Here is a 19513-nt window from a genome sequence, read left to right on the forward strand (position 1 = left end):
AAAGGAAGTTACGAATGCAAGTTTATGGAAATAATAGGTATCAAAAATAAATTTGGACAAAATCAGGGGTTGTACATGCAGTTTTCGAATCAGTTTTGATTCTACTATTTTGTTCACTTAAGGAGTTTCTACTCTTTTTTTTTTTTTTTGCCTAAACCACATTTGGGATGTGGGAATTATAACTTTTTCTTGCCTATTTTAGCCGGTCTGGGATATTTTTATTGTACCAAATCCAAATGTGGAATGTAATTACATGACTGTGGCGCCTAAGTTGAAGAATAGTGGGATACTGCAATTAGATTCTCTTAGCATGAATCAAGTTGATTGATAACTATTGTTGATACCAGTACATTGCTTAATTGCGACTCGCTTATTACTGTTCATGACTTTGAAAAGGTCGGTAAAAGGGAAGGAACTTTTAAACAGTTTCTTGCATTTCCTGCAGATACCCTACAAATGCAAAGCTACTATTGCTTTAACAGTGGGTTTCTTTCAAAGAAGTTTGCTGGCAGAAGCTCAAAACCACCGTGGATTCTTGTCCAATCGGGTGCCAAAGCACAATGTCTTTGTTTACAATTGGTCTGTTCGTGCTGGGTAACACAAAAGAGAAAATAGCTAGCCATGCATCAGATTCATTGACACAAAAAGTACAGTTTTTGCGATATATTGACTTGAACTTGCTACAAGAAGATAAATCGATTCAATAAGAAGGTTTTCCATTAGAAAGTTAAAGCAGAGAAAAGATGCCATGCTGATTAATGTCGCCAAGAAATGAATGTAAAGAAACTGATCTTGCTCCAAAATTACCTCCGCGTCCAAAATGCTAATCCGTCATCTCCCTGGCTTCTATCAACATAAAACCCTCCCCTCCAGCCCATCTTTCTGATTTGTTATTCCTGGTTACCCAAACTTGATACCTAGTATAACTGTATAAGCCGCCCGAATCTGTGGATAATCATCCTCAGCTAGCAGAGAAATGGCTGGCTGCCTGGGGATCAGACGATAACCTACATGATTTCCAATCTTTGTTTTCTTGTTAGGATTGACAAATAGCAGTTCTGCTGGTTCCTTTTTTTTTTTTTTTTTTTTTTGTCAATACGATAACTTCCTACACTATGGAGAGGGGAGGACCTGAAGAGAACCTGAAAGGAATTGAACTACCACCGGATCAGATGGGTGCACTACACACCCGTCTAAATTTTTTAAACAAGACCACATTTAAATGTGGCAAATTGGTGGGAGGTAGGGTTCAACCTAGCCTTAATGCAAGGTTCTGCTGGTTCCGAAAATAGTAGAATCCTAGCATCAATTTCCGTTTTAACTGTTTCTTTGACTATTCCCAGTAACTCCTCCTCAGTGAAAAGTGCTTGTCCTTCACCCTTTTGGTTCTTAATTTTGCTTTCATGAAGGAATTATTGATACCATCGACATCAAGGTCAAGATAGCATGTCAAGAAATGATCATGGTAGTTACCGACGGTATTTTCAGCCTCCCACAAATATCCTCAGTTACCTGGTGCTCAATTATGTATGGCACTGACCTGAATTCAAGGCAAGTGACAATGGCAGAAATTACTAGATATCCGCCCTGTTTGCTTGGAAATTAGACTTGCATTCATAAGGTCATATGATACTGTATATTAATTAGCTAGTCACCATTGTTACATCCAATCAAGAAAGTGACCGGAGGGCGCCTGAAACACAAGTTTAAGGTTTGCTTTGCTGGAATTCCCAATCAAGCACATAATCATAATTTCCAACTGTAGACACCATTCTAACCGCTAAATTAACTTCTTGCTGCCCTGTAATTATCTGCAAAACCAGGAAAATCTTGACCACGATCATGAGCTTAGAATTGCATTTACTAATAGGATTTCTAAATTTACCACTCTTCCTGGAACACCAAGTTCTGTATGCCTTCAAGCAGGATTTCTTTCTCGTGGGTTTAGCATCTAGACAATGAGACCGCTGTATACAGTTAAAAATGCGTATCGCCCGATTTTAGTCCGGCACACCCGTCTGATGTGGAACGGTACGCAGCGCAGATGGTTAGTTGGTTACCGATACCGCAACGTCGAACCGTGCACTTAACCCTACCCTCCCTCCAAAAGAGGTTATAAAGAAAGAAGTTCTTCTTCTTTTCACTTCACATGTTCACCACTTAATACGCAGTTCAAGAACTTGGATGGTGAAGGTGCTTATGATTAGACGTGAGTTTAGGCAAGATATTTGCTATTTATGAACAGTGCCTAGCTGTTGATCACTGAATTAAAATGGTCAGCCACTTAAAAGAAAGACGAGTAATTTTCTTGTTCCGTTTCTTATTGGCGGATTGTGATTGTTGCGGACCATGACTTGATGTAGTGCCTTGGGGTATTCTCACCCTTTTGTTTTACCAATTATTGCACGCTAAGGACAATTTCTTTTGGTTTCTGTTAAAGACACCAGTCTTCACTTGATTGTATTTTCTAAAATTCTCATAGCCAACTCAAAGACAACTCAAATTCCCAGTTACAGGAGGACTTTCTTGCCGTATTCCATACTGAAAGACATGATTAAACAGCTGTTCGGTTCAATGCTGAGCTCAATTTGTACAGTTAAGACCATGTTGGCATTCTTTGCTGCATTTAAGCTGCTCAACTTTTCCAAGCGATTTCACTTTAAGTACCGGATTATGTCAAAGAAATTTGCAGACCTGAGCTCAAACCCACAGTTGATTGTGGGCATGATTGGAAAGTCTTCCTGGATCGGGACATGGTGAAGGCCTAGTATGTACCACAGTACAATGTCCTTGTTCTTTATCCCTCTATTCCTGCAAAAACTTAATAGGATGATTTAGTAATGCAACTAGTCTGACAACTAATAAACTACTCAAAGAAGGTTAGAAACGAAGCACTGCCTGCGGCTCCGTACAGCTAAGTTGTCATCTCCTCGGCTCTGATCAACGAATGTTCCTCCTGCCCATTTCTCAGATTTATTGTATGGTGTTACCCGGACGTCGTACTTTGCCAAACCAGTAAGAATGCTTGGATAATCATCTTAGTTTTCTTGTTAGGATTCACTACTAACAGCTCCATTTTTTCTGCAACAATAACAATTCTGAACATTTCTTTTTTTTTTTTCGATAGCATTTCACTTGAGTGTCAAATGCAGTTAAGTCAAGTGGTGTTCCATTAATTGTACTTGAGCTCTATTTGAAGTAAAATATTCAAGTTTATCAAATGAAATAAAATTCATTATGGAATGGAAAAAACGTTTAAAAGGTCTCTCACATTTCGCCAAATAAATTCTTTCATCCTTTACTTTAAAAATGATAACTTTTCATCCTTTACTTTAATATTCTTAGTTTTTTTGCTAGAATTCACTACTGACAGCTCTATTTTTTCCGCAACAACAACAATTCTGAACATTTTTTTTTCCAACGATAACATTTCACTCGAGTGTCAGGTGCAGTTAAGTCAAATGGGGTTCGATTAATTGTACTTGAGCTCTATTTGAAGTAAAATATTCAAGTTTATCAAATGAAATAAAATTCATTATGGAATGGAAAAATTGTTTAAAACATCTCTCACATTTCGCTAAATAAATTCTTTCATCCTTTACTTTAAAAATGATAACTTTCCATCCCTTACATAATTAGATCGGTAAAATTTAGTTTCAATTTAGGTTTTCGACCACTTTTTTTGTGGGGTTTGATCATTGATAGACAAATCTTATTTTCTATAGTTCATAGTTTTTCATCCTCAAAGGTGCTTCTGGTTTTTCTTTCCCCTGTTTTAATCAGTCGAAATTGAATATAATGGCATTTAGGTCCTCTAAACTCGAACTTTTCTCAGGAAAATGCACTCACTTGAACTAAGAATATTGTTAGTTGTAGCTCAATTCAAATAATCAGAGTTGTAGCCCAGTAATTTTTCTATATTGGCAGTTAATAAAGCATGGTAGTATGCGTGTCTTGTACTTGTGGTCTTTCTGTGATCCCTTCTCTTTCGCTCACCATAGTTGTTTAACTTTGGATTATCTTCCGGTTTACGAAGCATTAGTCGATTAATTCTCAAAAGGGAAGAAGACAAATTCTTCTTACATATATATATGCCATGAAATTTTTCTAATGTATTAACATGAACTTTCAAGTCTGACGAAAGTAGAACATCATCGTTAAAAAGACAATAATAACCTTTTTTTAGCCATTGGGATTAATTACTGAGCCGTTTACTCGCAGACAAGCTCTGCATTTTTAACAAAACTAAACTACGCGGTTCTTTGAAAATGTTTTGGATTGACAGGGTGTATCTTCTTCTGGGTATTAAATTGTGTCTAATTTGCTGAAATGGCTGCTAAACCGGCATATACCGTGGCATCTGATAGTGAGAAAACAGGCGAGGAAAAATCTTCATTTCCGTTATCCGGGATTGCGATTGCCATCGATATTGGTACCTCTCAATGCAGCATTGCTGTTCCGAATGGCTCCTAGGTGGAGGACTTGAAGAACACCAGGAATCAGAAGCTCATGAGGTCATATGCAACATTCAAAAGTGACATCCCTTCAGAATGTGGAGTAAGCAATCAACTGGCTCATGAATATGAAATGTTATCTGGAGCCACAATATTCAACACATAACGTTTGATGATGTAATTTTTATTGTTTTTCAAATATGTAGTATCCTTTTTTCAGATCTATTTTTTGATATCCGTATATATTTGATGATGTAATTTTTGTCATTAGTGCAGATTTTAATGAAATTATGATATTTTATAAAATAAAAAAAAATAGATGAAACGTTTAATTGGTCGACAGGACACAGGCCTAGTGGTATCCTCAAACAGGAGAATTGGAATTGGGGTGTTGATACAGGGAACAGTGAATTGAAACTCGTCAAATGTTGGTAGGTCTGTTCAATTGATTCTGCTATTGATGCACGAATGGAAAGGCAGCAGAAGAGGAAATCAAAAGGTTTACAATATTATCTGACTAGTTTATTTCTCGTGTATTTACACGGATCAATTTGCATTCAATAGCACAACCAGAAATTGTAACATGAATTTTAAAAATCTAAATGTTCATTTAATAGATAAACTATTTTTTGGCTCAATATTTTAAAAGAGTTTGAGAATGAAAAAAATAAATTTTTTCTTTCACGTTGGGCTAATGGAATTGAATTAATGGCATTGAGTAATAGGCTAAAATTAAGGAATTAACCAACGGAAAAAAAAAAGTCAAATTTCAAAGCATTAACAAAAAAACATATAACAAAATCCAATAATAGGAGCAAGGAAAAAAGAGTAATAGGAGTAATGATATGAAAGAAAATTCCAAGGGGAGAGATGGGTTGGTTGGTATAGAGATAGAGAAATATCAAATAAAATACAATAAATTTCGTAATGGCCTTGTCATTAATAATGGGACATAATGGGATTGAATTAATAATCAAGTCAAATAATAGGAGCAGAAAAATAGAAAAAAAAATGTGACTAATTATAAATTTTCCTAATCACAATAAAAGAAAGAATCTTGTGATTGAGAAAGGGAATTAAAATCATGGATTGATTGATTGATTGATTGATTAAATATGAGGACAAGTATAATTGGCAAAAACATAGAAAAGTAAAAGAGTAATATATTGATTGGAATTTAGAGAATATAAAGATATAGTAATAAATAATACAAAAAATGGTAATAAATAATTGGAATGATAGGAAAAATGAAAGTTTGCCTAAATTTTGATAATGATACTAAATGCTCGAGCCAATAATATGAATAGAGAATTAAAAAGGAAAGGTCCGAGCTGATTGGGAAAAAAAAAATCAAGGCATAATTAATACAAATGCATATAAGGTAAGTAATTGATGATTGATTGAAATTTTCTATAAACAATAAAGTGAAAAAAAAACTGTAAATTAATTGTTACCAAAAAAGAAAAAGAATGCAATCTACCAAAAAAATATAAACAAACATAAAAATGTTTTTTGCCAAATGGCAAGATGTTAGGACGTTCACTTTGTAGAACGTAGATATATCCAACTTATGATAGAAAATTAAACATTGTTTCATTTTATGTGTGTGATTTTTTTTTTTTTTTTTTTTTTTTTTTTAGTTTAAGTGGGAGGGCTCATGTCGGGACTTTTCACTTACACTGCTTCCCGAACCACTCAACTCATTTCATTGGTAATTCAAATCAGTTTTGATTATGCTATTTTGTTGACTTAAGGACCTTCTACTTTTTTTTTTTTTTTTTGGGTCTAAACCACGTTTGGGATGTGGGAATTATCCTTGCCTATTTTAGCGGGTCTGGGAATTTTTTTTGTTCTTGTACCAAGTGTGGAGTAATTACATGAATTTGGCATCTAAGTTGAAGAATAATGGGATACTGCAATTAGATTCTCATAGCATGAAGGCTTGTTCCAGTTCTTTGATAACTATTGTTGATAGTAGATGCTTAATTGCGACTTGCTTCTCGTGCCAAACATTCACATGATATATAAGTATTTACTACAAATGCATATATTGAAGGGATAATTGCAGAAACCTCAGGGGAGGTTTCTGACATTTTCACTGACCTCCCTTGTGGTTTGAAAAATTACGCTAACCTCCCCTGAGGTTACTAATCCTTTACAAATTCAGTCCAAAGGATTAAAATATTATTTTAGGGAGTGAAATTAGAATTTTTTACCAAATTTGTCCTCTGTACTACATGTCCAATGAATGACAAAATACTATAAATCAATTAACAATTAATAAACTTTAAGGAGTATAATTTATGGGTAAACACGCATTACTCATTTAAAGTATGTTGGCCTAATCAGCAACATTCTTCAGATCCCGGTTCGAAGGGACTAACCGTCCAACCCGCGGCACCCAGGGGTGCAACCCTTCATGCTGGCCGAGCATGGTACGGTACTTTGCACTGCCATTGTGGTTAAGGAAATAAAGTTGCACCTTCGCTAATAACTATAGCTTTTGATGCAATGGTAAGCTCTTAATCCTGACAAAGTACCGGCTTTTTACGGGTATTTTACTTTCAAATATTTAATTTATGATAAATATATCAACATTTGTAAGTAAAATTAAAAAATTGTTATAGTAATATTCTTGCAAAAAGAAAATCGATAGGTTATTTATTTAATAAAAATTAAATATTTTTTTTAAAAATAAATGGCCCATAAAGTATTAGTTTTTTATAATTTTCATCCATTACACAAGTAAAGTATTCGCTCTTTATGTGCATTTTATTTTGAATCATTTAATTTATATTAAATACATAAATGTTTGTAACTAAAATTGAAAAAGTGTTATATTAATATTTTTACTGAAGAGAGATTGGTAGGTTTTGTATTTAACAAAAATTAAATATTTGAAAGTAAATACAAATATGTATTTGAGCGTAAATATTTGTATTAAATTAAATGTTTGAAAATAAAATACCCTTAATGAACCTGTACTTTAAATAGTTACCGCCTCTTTATAGGCAAACACGCATTACTCATTTAAAGTACCGGCTTTATACGAATATTTTACTTTCAAACATTTAATTTATGATAAATATATCAATATTTTTAAGTAAAATTCAAAAAGTGTTACAGTAATATTCTTGCAAAAAGAAAATCGGTAGGTTATTTATTTAATATAAATTAAATATTTTTTTAAAAAAAGAAATGGCCCATAAAGTAGTAATTATTTATGGCTTTCATCCATTGCATGAGTAAAGTATTGGCTCTTTATGAGTATTTTATTTTGAATCATTTAATTTATGTTAAATATATAAATATTTGTAACTAAAATTGAAAAAGTGTTATATTAATATTTTTACGGAAAAGAGATTGGTAGTTTTTGTATTTAACAAAAATTAAATATTTGAAAGTAAATACAAATATGTATTTGACCGTAAATATTTGTATTAAATTAAATGTTTGAAAGTAAAATATCCATAAAGAACCGGTACTTTAAATAGGTAATGCGTGTTTGCCTATAAATTATACTCTTTAAAGTTTATTAATTGTTAATTAATTTGTAATATTTTGCCATTCATTGGACATGTAGTACAAAGGACAAATTTGGTAAAAAATTCTAATTTCACTCTCTAAAATAATATTTTAATGATTTGGACTGAATTTGTAAAGGATTAGTAACTTCAGGGTAGGTTAGTGTAATTTTTTAAACCACAGGGGAGGTCAGTGAAAATGTCAGAAACCTCAGGGGAGGTTTCTGCAATTATCCCTATATTGAATGGTATCCGTCAATAGCGCAAGGAACTTTGATTTTTAATAATTCAAAAGTACTTGAAAAGCTATCTAATACCATGAGATTTCTATTCATGACTTTGATATGGTCGATAAAAGAAGGAACTTTGATTTCTTGCATTTCCTACAGATACCCTACAAATACGAAACTACAATTGCTTTAACAGTGGATTTCTTTCAAAGAAGTTTGCTGGCCGAAGCTCAAAACCACCGTGGATTCTTGGCATAACTGGAAAATCTTCTTGGCAGGGAATGTGGTGGAATCCAATCGTGTGCCAAAGCACAATGTCTTTGTTTACAATTGGTCTATTCCTGCAGGGTAACACAAATGAGAAAATAGCTAGCCATGCATTAGATTCATTGACGCAAAAAAGTACAAATTCTTCAGGACAGATTTTGCAATATATTGACTTGAACTTGCTACGAGAAGGTAAATAAATTCAATAACAAGGTTTTCCGTTAGAAAGTTAAAGCAGAGAAAAGATGCGATGCTGATTAATGTCTTCAAGAAATGAATGTAACGAAAATGATCGTGTTCCAAAATTACCTCCGCGTCCAAACTGCTAAGCCGTCATCTCCCTGGCTTCTGTCAGCATAAAACCCTCCAGCCCATCTTTCTGATTTGTTATAGCTAGTTACCCACACTTGATACTTAGTATAGGCCGCCCGAATCTGTGGATAATCATCATCAGCTAGCAGAGAAATGGCTGGCTGGCTGGGGATCAGCCGATAACCTACATGATTTCCAATCTTTGTTCTGTTATTAGGATTGACAAATAGGAGTTCAGCAGGTTCCCAACCTAGTTGAATCCGAGCATCAGTTTCCGTTTTAACTGTTTCTTTGACTACTTCCCAGTAACTCTTCCTTAGTGAAAAGTGCTTGTCCTTCACCCTTTTGGTCCTTAATTTTGCTTTCATGAAGGAATTGTTGATACTATCGACATCAAGGTCAAGATAGTATGTCAAGAAATGATCATGGTAGTTACCGACAGTATTTTCAGCCACCAGGGTCCCATAAATATCCTCAGTTATCTGGTGACTAAAGATGTAGGGCACTGGCTTCATTTCCAGCACGCCTGTAAGACTGACCTGAAATCAAGGTAAATAATATTGGCAGAAATTAGTTGCATTCATAAGGTGCGCTATGACTCTGCATATTAATTAGTCACAGTTCCAATCAAGAAAGTGACTGGAGTGGGCGGAAACAAAAATCTAAGGTTGCTTACCCCAACTTTGATGGACCCAGATTGCTGGAATTCCCAATCAAGCACATAATCATAATTTCCAACTGTTGACACCATTCTAACCACCAAATTAATTTCTTGCTGCCCTGTAATTATCTGCAAAATTAAGAAAAACTTGAACATAATTGTGAGCTTAGAGTTGTATTTACTACTAGGATTTCTAAATTTACCACTCTTCCTGGAACACCAAGTTCTGTATGCCTCCAAGCAGGATTTCCTTTGTCTTGGTCAAAAATGCAGATGGCTCTAGGGATTGAATGTGCCTTTCCATCAACCCCTGCCAAGTATCCATCCATATATACGGCATTTCCTGGACAATCAATCAGTGGAACAAGAGTGTTGGCAGAGTGGCCAAAACCAAATTCACCAACGTCCATGAAAGTCCTGTAATACCATTCAGTGGTAGGATCCATGTATGGAACAAATGTCTCTGACACATGGCCTCTATAGAGAACATCCCTGAACTTGTTTCTTCCAGCATCGAAAACAGAAGCTGTTGATATAATTAGTCCAGCCCGAGCATCAAATGCTACATGGAATTTCCAGTTTGCCCAACGGACTACATTCCCAGTGATAGTGGCATTTGTGTGTGTATCATTGCAGGTGCCAGGTTTGGGTCTCTGACCTGACGATTGGAAATCACTACCTTCAGCTCTGGGGAGCAATGATTTTTTTCTGTCAACAAACTCAATAATTTTCATCGATTCAACATCGACAAGTATGCTCATTCCTGAAATGGGCCGTGCCCAAATGTTAGTAGTTCCACCACGGTAGAAGCATGAAAGCCTAAGAAGTCTTCTAGTTACAATCTCACCAAACCAGCCTGTGGTTAATGGCAAACATGTTACTTCTGACACATTTAGTCCCCTTTTTAAGATTGAGTCTTGAAAATGAGGATCCTTGGATGGTAGTCTGCTGGCTTGGAAAAATTCCTCACTGGCAAATGGAGGGTAACCATGGCCAGTGTAGACTTGGTCACACAAGATTGAACTAGTTGATAAATCTACAATCAGGTCATGACTCTTGCTGCTAGCGCGAACCACGACCCTGGCTCGACGATAAGGGAAAGATTCATCTTTCTTATGGGAAGACAACCACTTGAGGACATGATCTTTCTCTGGTTCTTCAAGGTCAACAAAATGAAAGGTTAAATTAGGAATGGAACCAAGGTGAGACTTATGAACTATAAGCTTAATTTGGTTGATCTCAGTTGGGCTGAGGGGATCTAGGGGGTGACATATGCTTGGCCAGGATAAGGAAATCAAGATAAAGGCAAAAACTGGAAGTAGTGTAGTCATCGGATATGCTTTGTCTCCAAAATTGGTGTAAAACTGGTGCTTTCAGATCCAACTACTGTTTGCAGATAAATAATAGGGGATAGATTCTTCTTCATACCATTGAAATTAATACTTTACATGATTGAGAGATCGTGTTATTCGTCTATTTTTCTCATGAAGGATATCCCAAGTAGTCTTGGTACGCCATGTTACATTATGACACATGCCTTACTAAGCAAGCAATGTACCATCAATTGCAATTAATGTGGAATAGAAAAATAGCAAAAAGTTCTTTTCTTGCGTTCAGGGTAAGTTCTTTTCTTGTTTTCAGGGCCAAGAATACTCGATTTTCTCTGCTTTTCTGGTTATAAAGGAAAAAGTTGTTCTTCTTTTCACTTCACAGGTTCACCACTTAACGCGCAGTTCAAGAACTTGAATGGTGAAGGTGCATATGATCAGATGTGAGTTTAGGTAAGACATTTGCTAATTATGAACGGTACCTAGCTGTTGATCACTGAATTAAAATGGTCAACCACTTAAAACAAAGACGCGTAATTGCCTTGTTCCTTTTCTTATTGTCAGATTTTGATCGTTGCGGTCCATGCGGACCATGACTTGATGTAGTGCCTTCGGGTATTCTCAACCTTTTGTTTCACCAATTATTGCACGCTAAGGACCATTTCTTTTGATTTCTATTAAAGACACTACTGTCTTCACGTGATTGCACTTTCTAAAATTCTCACAGCCAACTCAAATACAAGGAGAGTCCCAAATTTCCAGTTACAGCTGGACTTTATTGCCATATTCCATAATGAAAGACATGATTAAACAGCTCCAGTTCAATGCTGAATTAAGCAAATATGAGAGAAACTACTAGATCATGGGCTGAGCTCAATTTGTACAGTTAAAACCATGTTGGCATTCTTTGCTGCATTTAAGCTGCTCAACTTTTCCAAGCGATTTCACTTTAAGTACTGGATTATGCTCAAAGAAATTTGCAGGCCTGAGCTCAAACCCGTTGTTGACAGTGGGCATGATTGGAAAGTCTTCCTGGATTGGGACATGGTGAAGGCCTAGTGTATACCACAGTACAATGTCCTTGTTCTCAATTTCTCTATTCCTGCAAAAACTTAATAGGATGATCTAGTTATGCAACTAATCTGACAGTTAATAAACTACTCGAAGAAAGTCAGAAGTAAAGCATTACCTGAGGCTCCATACAGCTAAGTTGTCATCTCCTTGGCTCTGATCAACGAATGTTCCTCCTGCCCATTTCTCAGATTTATTGTATGGTGTTACCCAGACGTTGTACTTTGCGAAACCAGCACGAATGCTTGGGTAATCATCATTTGACAATAGATTATGTACAAATGACCCAGGAAGCAAACGGTATCCCACGTAGTTCCCCATCTTAGTTTTCTTGTTAGGATTCACTACTAACAGCTCTGCTGCACCTGAGCCCAGATTAATCCTTGCATCAGACTCAGTTTTAGCAGTTTCACTAACTGCTGTCCAGTAACTCCTCCTAGGAGACTTCTTGTCCATCACACGTCTTGTTTGCAACTTTGTCTTGATAAACGAATTATCATAACCATCCACATCTAGGTCAAGATGGAAATTCAGGAAATGATCGTGATAAGTTCCAACAGTATTTTGTGATACTAATGTGCCATAAACTTCGTCCCTTATCTGGTCCTTGTGGATGTATGTTGATGCTTTTATCTCCAGCAATCCTGACAATCCAATCTGTCCAGATAAAGCATTGGATCAGAACATATAAAAGAATTCCTGCAAACTGCTTGGTGCTTCAAGAGTGATCTTTTAGCACATTTCTGGTAGCTAGATTCAGAACTACTTTGTACCAAAAGAGAAAAGGTAAAAGGATTTCTGACTAACGTTGGAATACTGTAATTTAATATCAAATGTGCTCTTTCTAACTCTCATGACTTACATTGACTTTAATTGAGCCAGCTTGCCTGAATTCCCAGTCAACAATGTAGTCATAGTTGCCTATAATTGACACCATTCTCACCACCAAGCTCACATCAGGTCTAACCTCTGTATACTGCAGAATGATCCCATTTTCAGTCAATTATGCAAGTCTTTAGCAAGGATAGTAGAGCACATGTAGCTTTCTGAATTGGAGAGAACATTCACATCAGAGAATCTGCTTACCACTTTGCCTGGAATGGCAGTTTCAGTATGGCGCCATAGTACATCTCCACCATAACGTTCAAAAACACAGATTACGTTATGAATTTTTGTGGGAGTTCCATTCTGTGAAATGTAGTAGCCATCAAGGAATGCTGCATTTTCAGGACAGTCTTTGGATGGAAAAAGTGATGTTGCACATAGACCAAACCCAAATTCACCGGCATCAAAATATGTCCTATAGTACCATTCTTCAGTAATGTCCATATATGGCACAAAGAGCTCTGAGACGAACCCTCTATACAGCACATCACGATATGCATCTTTATCATGGTCACGTACTGAAGCCAGTGATATAATTGGACCTACTCGCATGTCAAAAGCTAGATGGAATTTCCAGTCGGCCCATCTAGCATGAGATGAAATGTTATTTGTCAGAGCATAGATATTGTGGAATCTATATGTTTGCGGATCATAACTATCAAGTTCAATGAGCATGTATGAGGATTTGACCCAGTGCAACTAATTGAAGGAAATCTATGAATTTCACGGAAATGAATATCAAAACTACAGCAAATCCCTAGGATTTTTCACTCAAAATCAACAAGAAATCACCTGCAGATCATGTTATGCAGACCTTCCTTTAATTTCTCTTTCTGCAGGTTAAAATGATCTATAAAAAGAGTTATGGCTGACTACTATTATCAGTTTCTACCTGTCAGTGTGAAAAATTTTAACTATTTCTCGATGTTAACATTCTTAATCCTAAACTTGCTGCTACTTTTTCAAGGAATGGAACCATACCTAACAATATGTCCATCAATGGTAAAACTTGGACCATGTGGCTGCAACATTGTTATTGGTTTTATAGGTGAACTAACAGGCTGCTTCTGCTTCACTTCTCTGTAATCTGTCCCATCAGCTTTTGGTACTGGAACAATCGCTCTATCCTGATACCCCGTAATCTTCATTTGATCAAGATCAACAGTGACTGTAATACCCTCTATAGGTCTCATGTACAGATTAATTGTGCCATCCAAATAATAACACGTAACTCTGATAATTCTTTTAGTCTTTTTATCTCCAAACCATCCAATTGTGTAACTTTGGCATACAACCTCTTCTTTCTTGAGCCCTCTCTTCTCAATTGATTTTATAAATGGTGAATAACTAAATGGTAATTTGTTGGCAGCAGTTTGCTCATCGAGAGTCAGCAAAGGGTAGCCATGCCCATCATGCACCTTGTTGGAGATGATTGCAGAAGCTGTCAAGTCAACAATGATTTCGTGGTTTTGTTGGTTAATTCGTGCGAGAACAAAGGCTTGGCGACGTGGGACTTTTGCATTGTCATCTATCCATGCTAGGACAATTGGTTTATCTGGTTCAGCCAAGCCGACATAATGGTAGCTAAGATTGTGGCAGCTGGTTGAGCAAATTGTGCTCTTCAGTATTGTATGGACCTGTGTGAGCTCAGATGTAGAAAGGGCATCTAGTGGGTGCAATTGATGGCTAGAAATCAGGGAATGAGTGGAGAAAATGCAGATCAAGAAGAGGAGAACATTGAGGCCTGAAGACATTGGTGCTGCTTTAAGTTGGAAAATGAATGCCATCATCTCTACCAACCTAAAACCATATATATAATCTGCCGCATTCGTTTTTCAGTTGATATGACATTGATCTATGCTCGTTTTTGAGTGGTGCCAGTGGATTTGAAATCTATCATTGATGACAGTGTAAAGATTAGGTGATAAGGTCCAGGACCCAATTAGGCTTCAGTAGTCAAATACAGAATCAAGCTTAGATGGCTCTTTGGCAACTCTACATAGCACGAGGCAAATTTCAACACACGACAAAATGATCAACCAATTACTTGGAGAACAGAAGATATTTTTAAGTTACAAACTCAAGAGTAAACTGTTTGAATGGTGCTGGTATCTCATTATAACTGCAACATGTATACTAAACAAAAATCAAGATCAGCTGCGGCTACTTGAATGATCACATGATAGGCATTATACATTAGTATCCTTCACGCGGTCAACAATAACTGCAACTAAGGAAAATGGGAAAAAATCAGTATATGTACGTAAATTACACTTGGAACTTAGTAGATGTTTGCAGTTTTCTAAAGTTGTGCGAACTCTGAATGCTATCCGTATAGAACAAAACTCAATAGGGAGTCAAAACAATGTAAAAGAACTTTTATGCACGTACAGCTTCAATTGAAAATGTTATATCCACTTTTCACTCTCACTCCGCTACAAGTAAGTTGTTGGAAGATTTTTTTTTTCAGACTACTGGAAAGGAAGGAATTATCTGGACCACCGCACTTGAGGTAGCCACTGAATGCCCCACAAAAAAATGTTGAGAAGAGCAAGGAACCGGAAAAAAAAAAAGAAAAAAGAAAAAAGGATGCACTGAAAAGAAGAAAACAGGTTTGGTGCGCGAAGAGGGTGATTGCAAGCTTAGAAGGAATATAGATTCAACAAACAAAGAAACCAGGAAGCTGCCACCATTTACCAGTGATAACGCTCCTTTAATGGAATACGTCGTTTGTCTTAAGATTGCAGTTTGTCAGCCAAAATCATCATTAAAGTTGCACGTCCTGTGATAATGGTTCCTTTATTGGAATACTTCAAATGCATTATAAACCAACCTGGGATTAATCCAAGGTGTGCTAGCAATTTTTATAGGAATATACTGAATCTATCACTTGGATTCAAAATGACTGAACAAGGGATCCTACTTGGAGATTATCTTAATCTATATCTTGCGTCCTTGAAGTTGTACCATCCTCGTTTATTTCTGATCAAGGCACTGTCTTTATTTCATTGTACATTCTAAAACTTCTCAAAATGTTTGAGCTATCACTCAAGTTCAACTTACAGCTGAATCCAGTTCGTTCCACTCAAAGAAATTATCAGCACCTTAGCAGTTCTTTGCTAAAGTGAACCAATATGAGAAACCATCAAACTATGCAAGGGGATCAATATCTGCAGTTAAATTGTGTCGGCATTCCTTGCAGCATTTAAGCCACTTGACTTTTGCAAGCTGTTTTACTTTGAGTACAGGGTTATGCTCAAAGAAATTTGTAGGCCTGAGCTCAAATCCATTGTTAATAGTGGGCATGACTGGAAAATCTTCCTGGTAAGGTACATGGTGAAAGCCTAGTGTATACCATATTACAATGTCCTTGTTCTCTATTTCTCTATTCCTGCAAAAACTTAATAAGATGATTTAGTTATGCAATTAATTTATTAGTCCATAAGGAACTCAAAAAGGTTGAAACGCAACAGTACCTGAGGCTCCATACAGCTAAGTTGTCATCTCCTCGGCTTTGATCAGCATATGTTCCTCCTGCCCATTTCTCTGATTTATTGTACGGTGTCACCCAAACATTGTACTTAGTGAAACCAGCACGAACTTCTGGGTAATCATCATCAGATAGTAAGGTATTAACAACTGATCCAGGAAGCAACCGGTATCCCACGTAGTTCCCCATCTCAGTTTTCTTATTAGGATTCACTACTAACAGCTCTGCTGCACCTGAGCCAAGATTAATCCTTGCATCAGACTCGGTCTTAGCAGTTTCACTAACCACTGTCCAGTAACTCCTCCTGGGAGACCTCTTGTCCATCACAGCTGTTGTTTGTAATTTTGTCTTCACAAAGGAATTAGCAGGATTATCCACATCTAGGTCAAGATGGAAATTCAGGAAATGATCATGATATGATCCTAATGTGTTTTCTGCTAACAGTGTGCCATAAACTTCCTCCCCTATCTGATCCTTGTACGTGTATGCTGCTGCCCTCACCTCTAGCAATCCCGTTAGTCCAATCTGTCAAAACAATATCAAATAACTTGTAAAGAGTTCACGCAATGGACCAAATGGTCAGTGCATCATTAAATTTTTTTTTTTTATCACATTGACTGTACAACTAGAGGAAGAGTTCTGATGCAAGTTCTAGCCATTAAAAACTTGATGTGCTAAGCGCTCTTTTTAAATTCTGTAACTTACATTAACTTTAATAGTGCCAGTTTGTCTGAATTCCCAATCAACAATGTAGTCATAGTTGCCTTCAGCTGACACCATTCTCACTATCAGGCTCACCTCTGGTCTAACCTCTGTAAACTGCAGAACCCAGTTTGCGGTTAACTGGTAAAACACAAGTAGCTTTTGAAATGGATAGAATAATCACATTGGAAAATTACTCACAACTTTTACTGGAATTGCGCCCTCAGTGTGCCGCCATAGTATATCTCCGGCATAACGCTCAAAGATACAGATTATGTTGGGAAGTTTTATTGGTGTTCCATCCTGTGACATGGAGTAGCCATCAAGGAATACTGCATTTTCAGGACAGTCTGACGATGGTAAAAGAGGTGCTGCACATAGACCGAACCCATATTCACCAGAATCAAAATATGTCCTATAGTACCATTCTTCAGTCAGGTCCATATATGGTACAAATAGCTCGGAGATGAATCCTCTATACATCACGCTACGATATTCATCCTTCTCAAGATCATATATGAAGCCAATGATAAGATTGGACCAACTCGCATGTCAAAATCTAGATGGAATTTCCAATCAGCCCAACTAATATTCACCACAGAAATTAAAAATGTTATTCATCATTAGCAAATCCTAAATCATTATGAACCATTCAGTAATTACAAGAATTCATACCACTAAGACTAATATGAAGTTCAATGAGCAGATATGAAATCCTGCGTGAGTGCAACTCAATCGAAGGAAAAGCAGTATTTTCATGGACAGACTATCCAAAGTATAACAAAAATCAAGGACTTGTTAGTTGTTATACTAAAATCATTAGAACATGACTTTTACAGAAAAGTTACGGTGACCTTCACCTTCCTCTCCTATTTTGAGTAACATGACATCTATGCTATGATTAACACTAACATTCTACGAGTCATTATGTATGTGAGGTGTAAGGGGTAGGGGGACAGTGGGAATGAACATGCTCGGCAAATTGTCATTGTTTTCTATAATTTTATTCTGTGCTAGCATTTTCAATCCTGAACTTGCTGCAACATTTTCAATGAATGGTAAGCATACCTAACTGTATTTCCATATACAGTGAAAATTAAATTTTCTTAAGTTAAGTAAAATATCATCTACATTATCACTGAGATACAAGTTATGATTAGTTTCCACTGTGCGTGCGTGTTTGCTGTGGCCTTGGGGAAATGGTCAGGTGGAGTGCGTGATGTTCTAACAAAAAATGCAATTGTTTCATATGCTAATGATGTTAATAACTCGCTGCTACTCTTTTAAGTAAGGTAAGCATACCTCACCACATGTCCTTCTATGTTAAAACTTGGACCATGTGGCTGCAACATTGTTATTGGTTTTATAGGTGAACTAACAGGCTGCTTCTGCTTCACTTCTCTGTAATCTGTCCCCTCAGCTTTTGGCACTGGAACAATCAACCTGTCTCTGTAACCAATAATCTTCATCTCATCCAGATCAACAGTCAAGGTAATCCCCTCTATAGGTCTCATATACAAATTTATTGTGCCATCCAAATAGTAACACATTTCTCTGACAATCCTTTTAGTCTTTTGCTCTCCAAACCATCCAATGGTGAAGCTTTGACATATAACTTCTTCTGACTTGAGCCCCCTTTTCTTAATCGATGCTATGAAAGGTGCATAAGTAAGTGGCAACCGCTTAGCAGCAGTTTGTTCAGCAAAGTTCAGCAAAGGGTAGCCATGGCCATCATGGACCTTGTTAGAGATAATTGCAGAAGCATTCAAATCAACTATGAGGTCATGGTTCTTAAAGTTAATTCTTGCAAGAACAAAGGCTTGCCGAGGTGGAACTTTTGTGGAGTCTTTGTCAGACAGCCATGAGAGGACGATTGGTTTATCTGGCTCATGTAAGCCAACATAGTGGAAGCTAAGACTTTGGCAGCTGGTTGAGCAAATTGAGTTGTTCACTATAGTTTGGACTTGAGTGAGCTCAGATGCAGTGAGGGAATCTAATGGATGGATTTCATGATCTGAGCTAAGACAAAGAGCGGAGAAGAAGCATAGGAAGATGAGCACACGAGTCAAAAGAGTTGAATACATTGCATTGGCACGGAACCGATCGAGTGGCAAAACCAAGGCCATCATATATTGGCAAAGAATTGGTTCTCTTTTTTGGATACTTCCAGTTTTTAAAAAACTAATTTTTTAAATTTTAATTTTTAAAAATACTCTAAAAGATAGTTTAAATTTTTTTTAATATTTAAAAAATATCTTAAAATATATTTTAAAAACTCTACTACTCTTAAATATTTCAAAATATTTTTTTAAAATATCCCAAAATATACTCTAAAAACTTTTAGTTACAATAAAATTTTTTAAAAATATTCTCAAAAATAACTAATCCAAACAGAACAGTTTATTTTATGATTAGCAGGCTGCAGGCTGTCCATGAATGCTTCGGATGCGGGAGGAACAGGAACGGTTGTCAGATCAACCTTCCATAAACCGTGTAATATTTTTCAAACGTTTCTAATGGTTGATGAGAAGTTGATGTCATTTTTGTTTTCTTTTTAGGGATAATTTCAGAAACCTCCCCCAAGGTTTC

At 36.4% G+C, this 19513-nt stretch overlaps 2 protein-coding genes and 1 pseudogene across 2 annotated transcripts; all 3 read right to left on the minus strand.

Moving 5' to 3' along the window:
• Positions 1–8285: 8285 nt before the first annotated feature.
• Positions 8286–10888, minus strand: LOC113737135 (primary amine oxidase 1-like). The gene is made up of 4 exons (XM_072084330.1): positions 9652–10888; positions 9464–9577; positions 8785–9326; positions 8286–8549 (listed from the first exon to the last, which is right to left on the minus strand). Exons 1-4 carry the CDS (start codon positions 10777–10779, stop codon positions 8387–8389), a joined length of 1947 nt encoding a protein of 648 aa, XP_071940431.1. The 5' UTR covers positions 10780–10888; the 3' UTR covers positions 8286–8386.
• A 634-nt stretch (positions 10889–11522) lies between these two features.
• Positions 11523–14534, minus strand: LOC113734123 (amine oxidase [copper-containing] alpha 2, peroxisomal-like). The gene is made up of 5 exons (XM_027260474.2): positions 13714–14534; positions 12934–13318; positions 12710–12823; positions 11966–12504; positions 11523–11878 (listed from the first exon to the last, which is right to left on the minus strand). Exons 1-5 carry the CDS (start codon positions 14520–14522, stop codon positions 11650–11652), a joined length of 2076 nt encoding a protein of 691 aa, XP_027116275.1. The 5' UTR covers positions 14523–14534; the 3' UTR covers positions 11523–11649.
• A 1173-nt stretch (positions 14535–15707) lies between these two features.
• Positions 15708–19050, minus strand: LOC113737903 (amine oxidase [copper-containing] alpha 2, peroxisomal-like; annotated as a pseudogene).
• Between the last annotated feature and the right edge of the window lie 463 nt (positions 19051–19513).

This window comes from Coffea arabica, chromosome 3e (genome assembly GCF_036785885.1).
Source record: "Coffea arabica cultivar ET-39 chromosome 3e, Coffea Arabica ET-39 HiFi, whole genome shotgun sequence".
In the NCBI taxonomy this organism is placed as follows: Eukaryota; Viridiplantae; Streptophyta; class Magnoliopsida; order Gentianales; family Rubiaceae; genus Coffea; species Coffea arabica.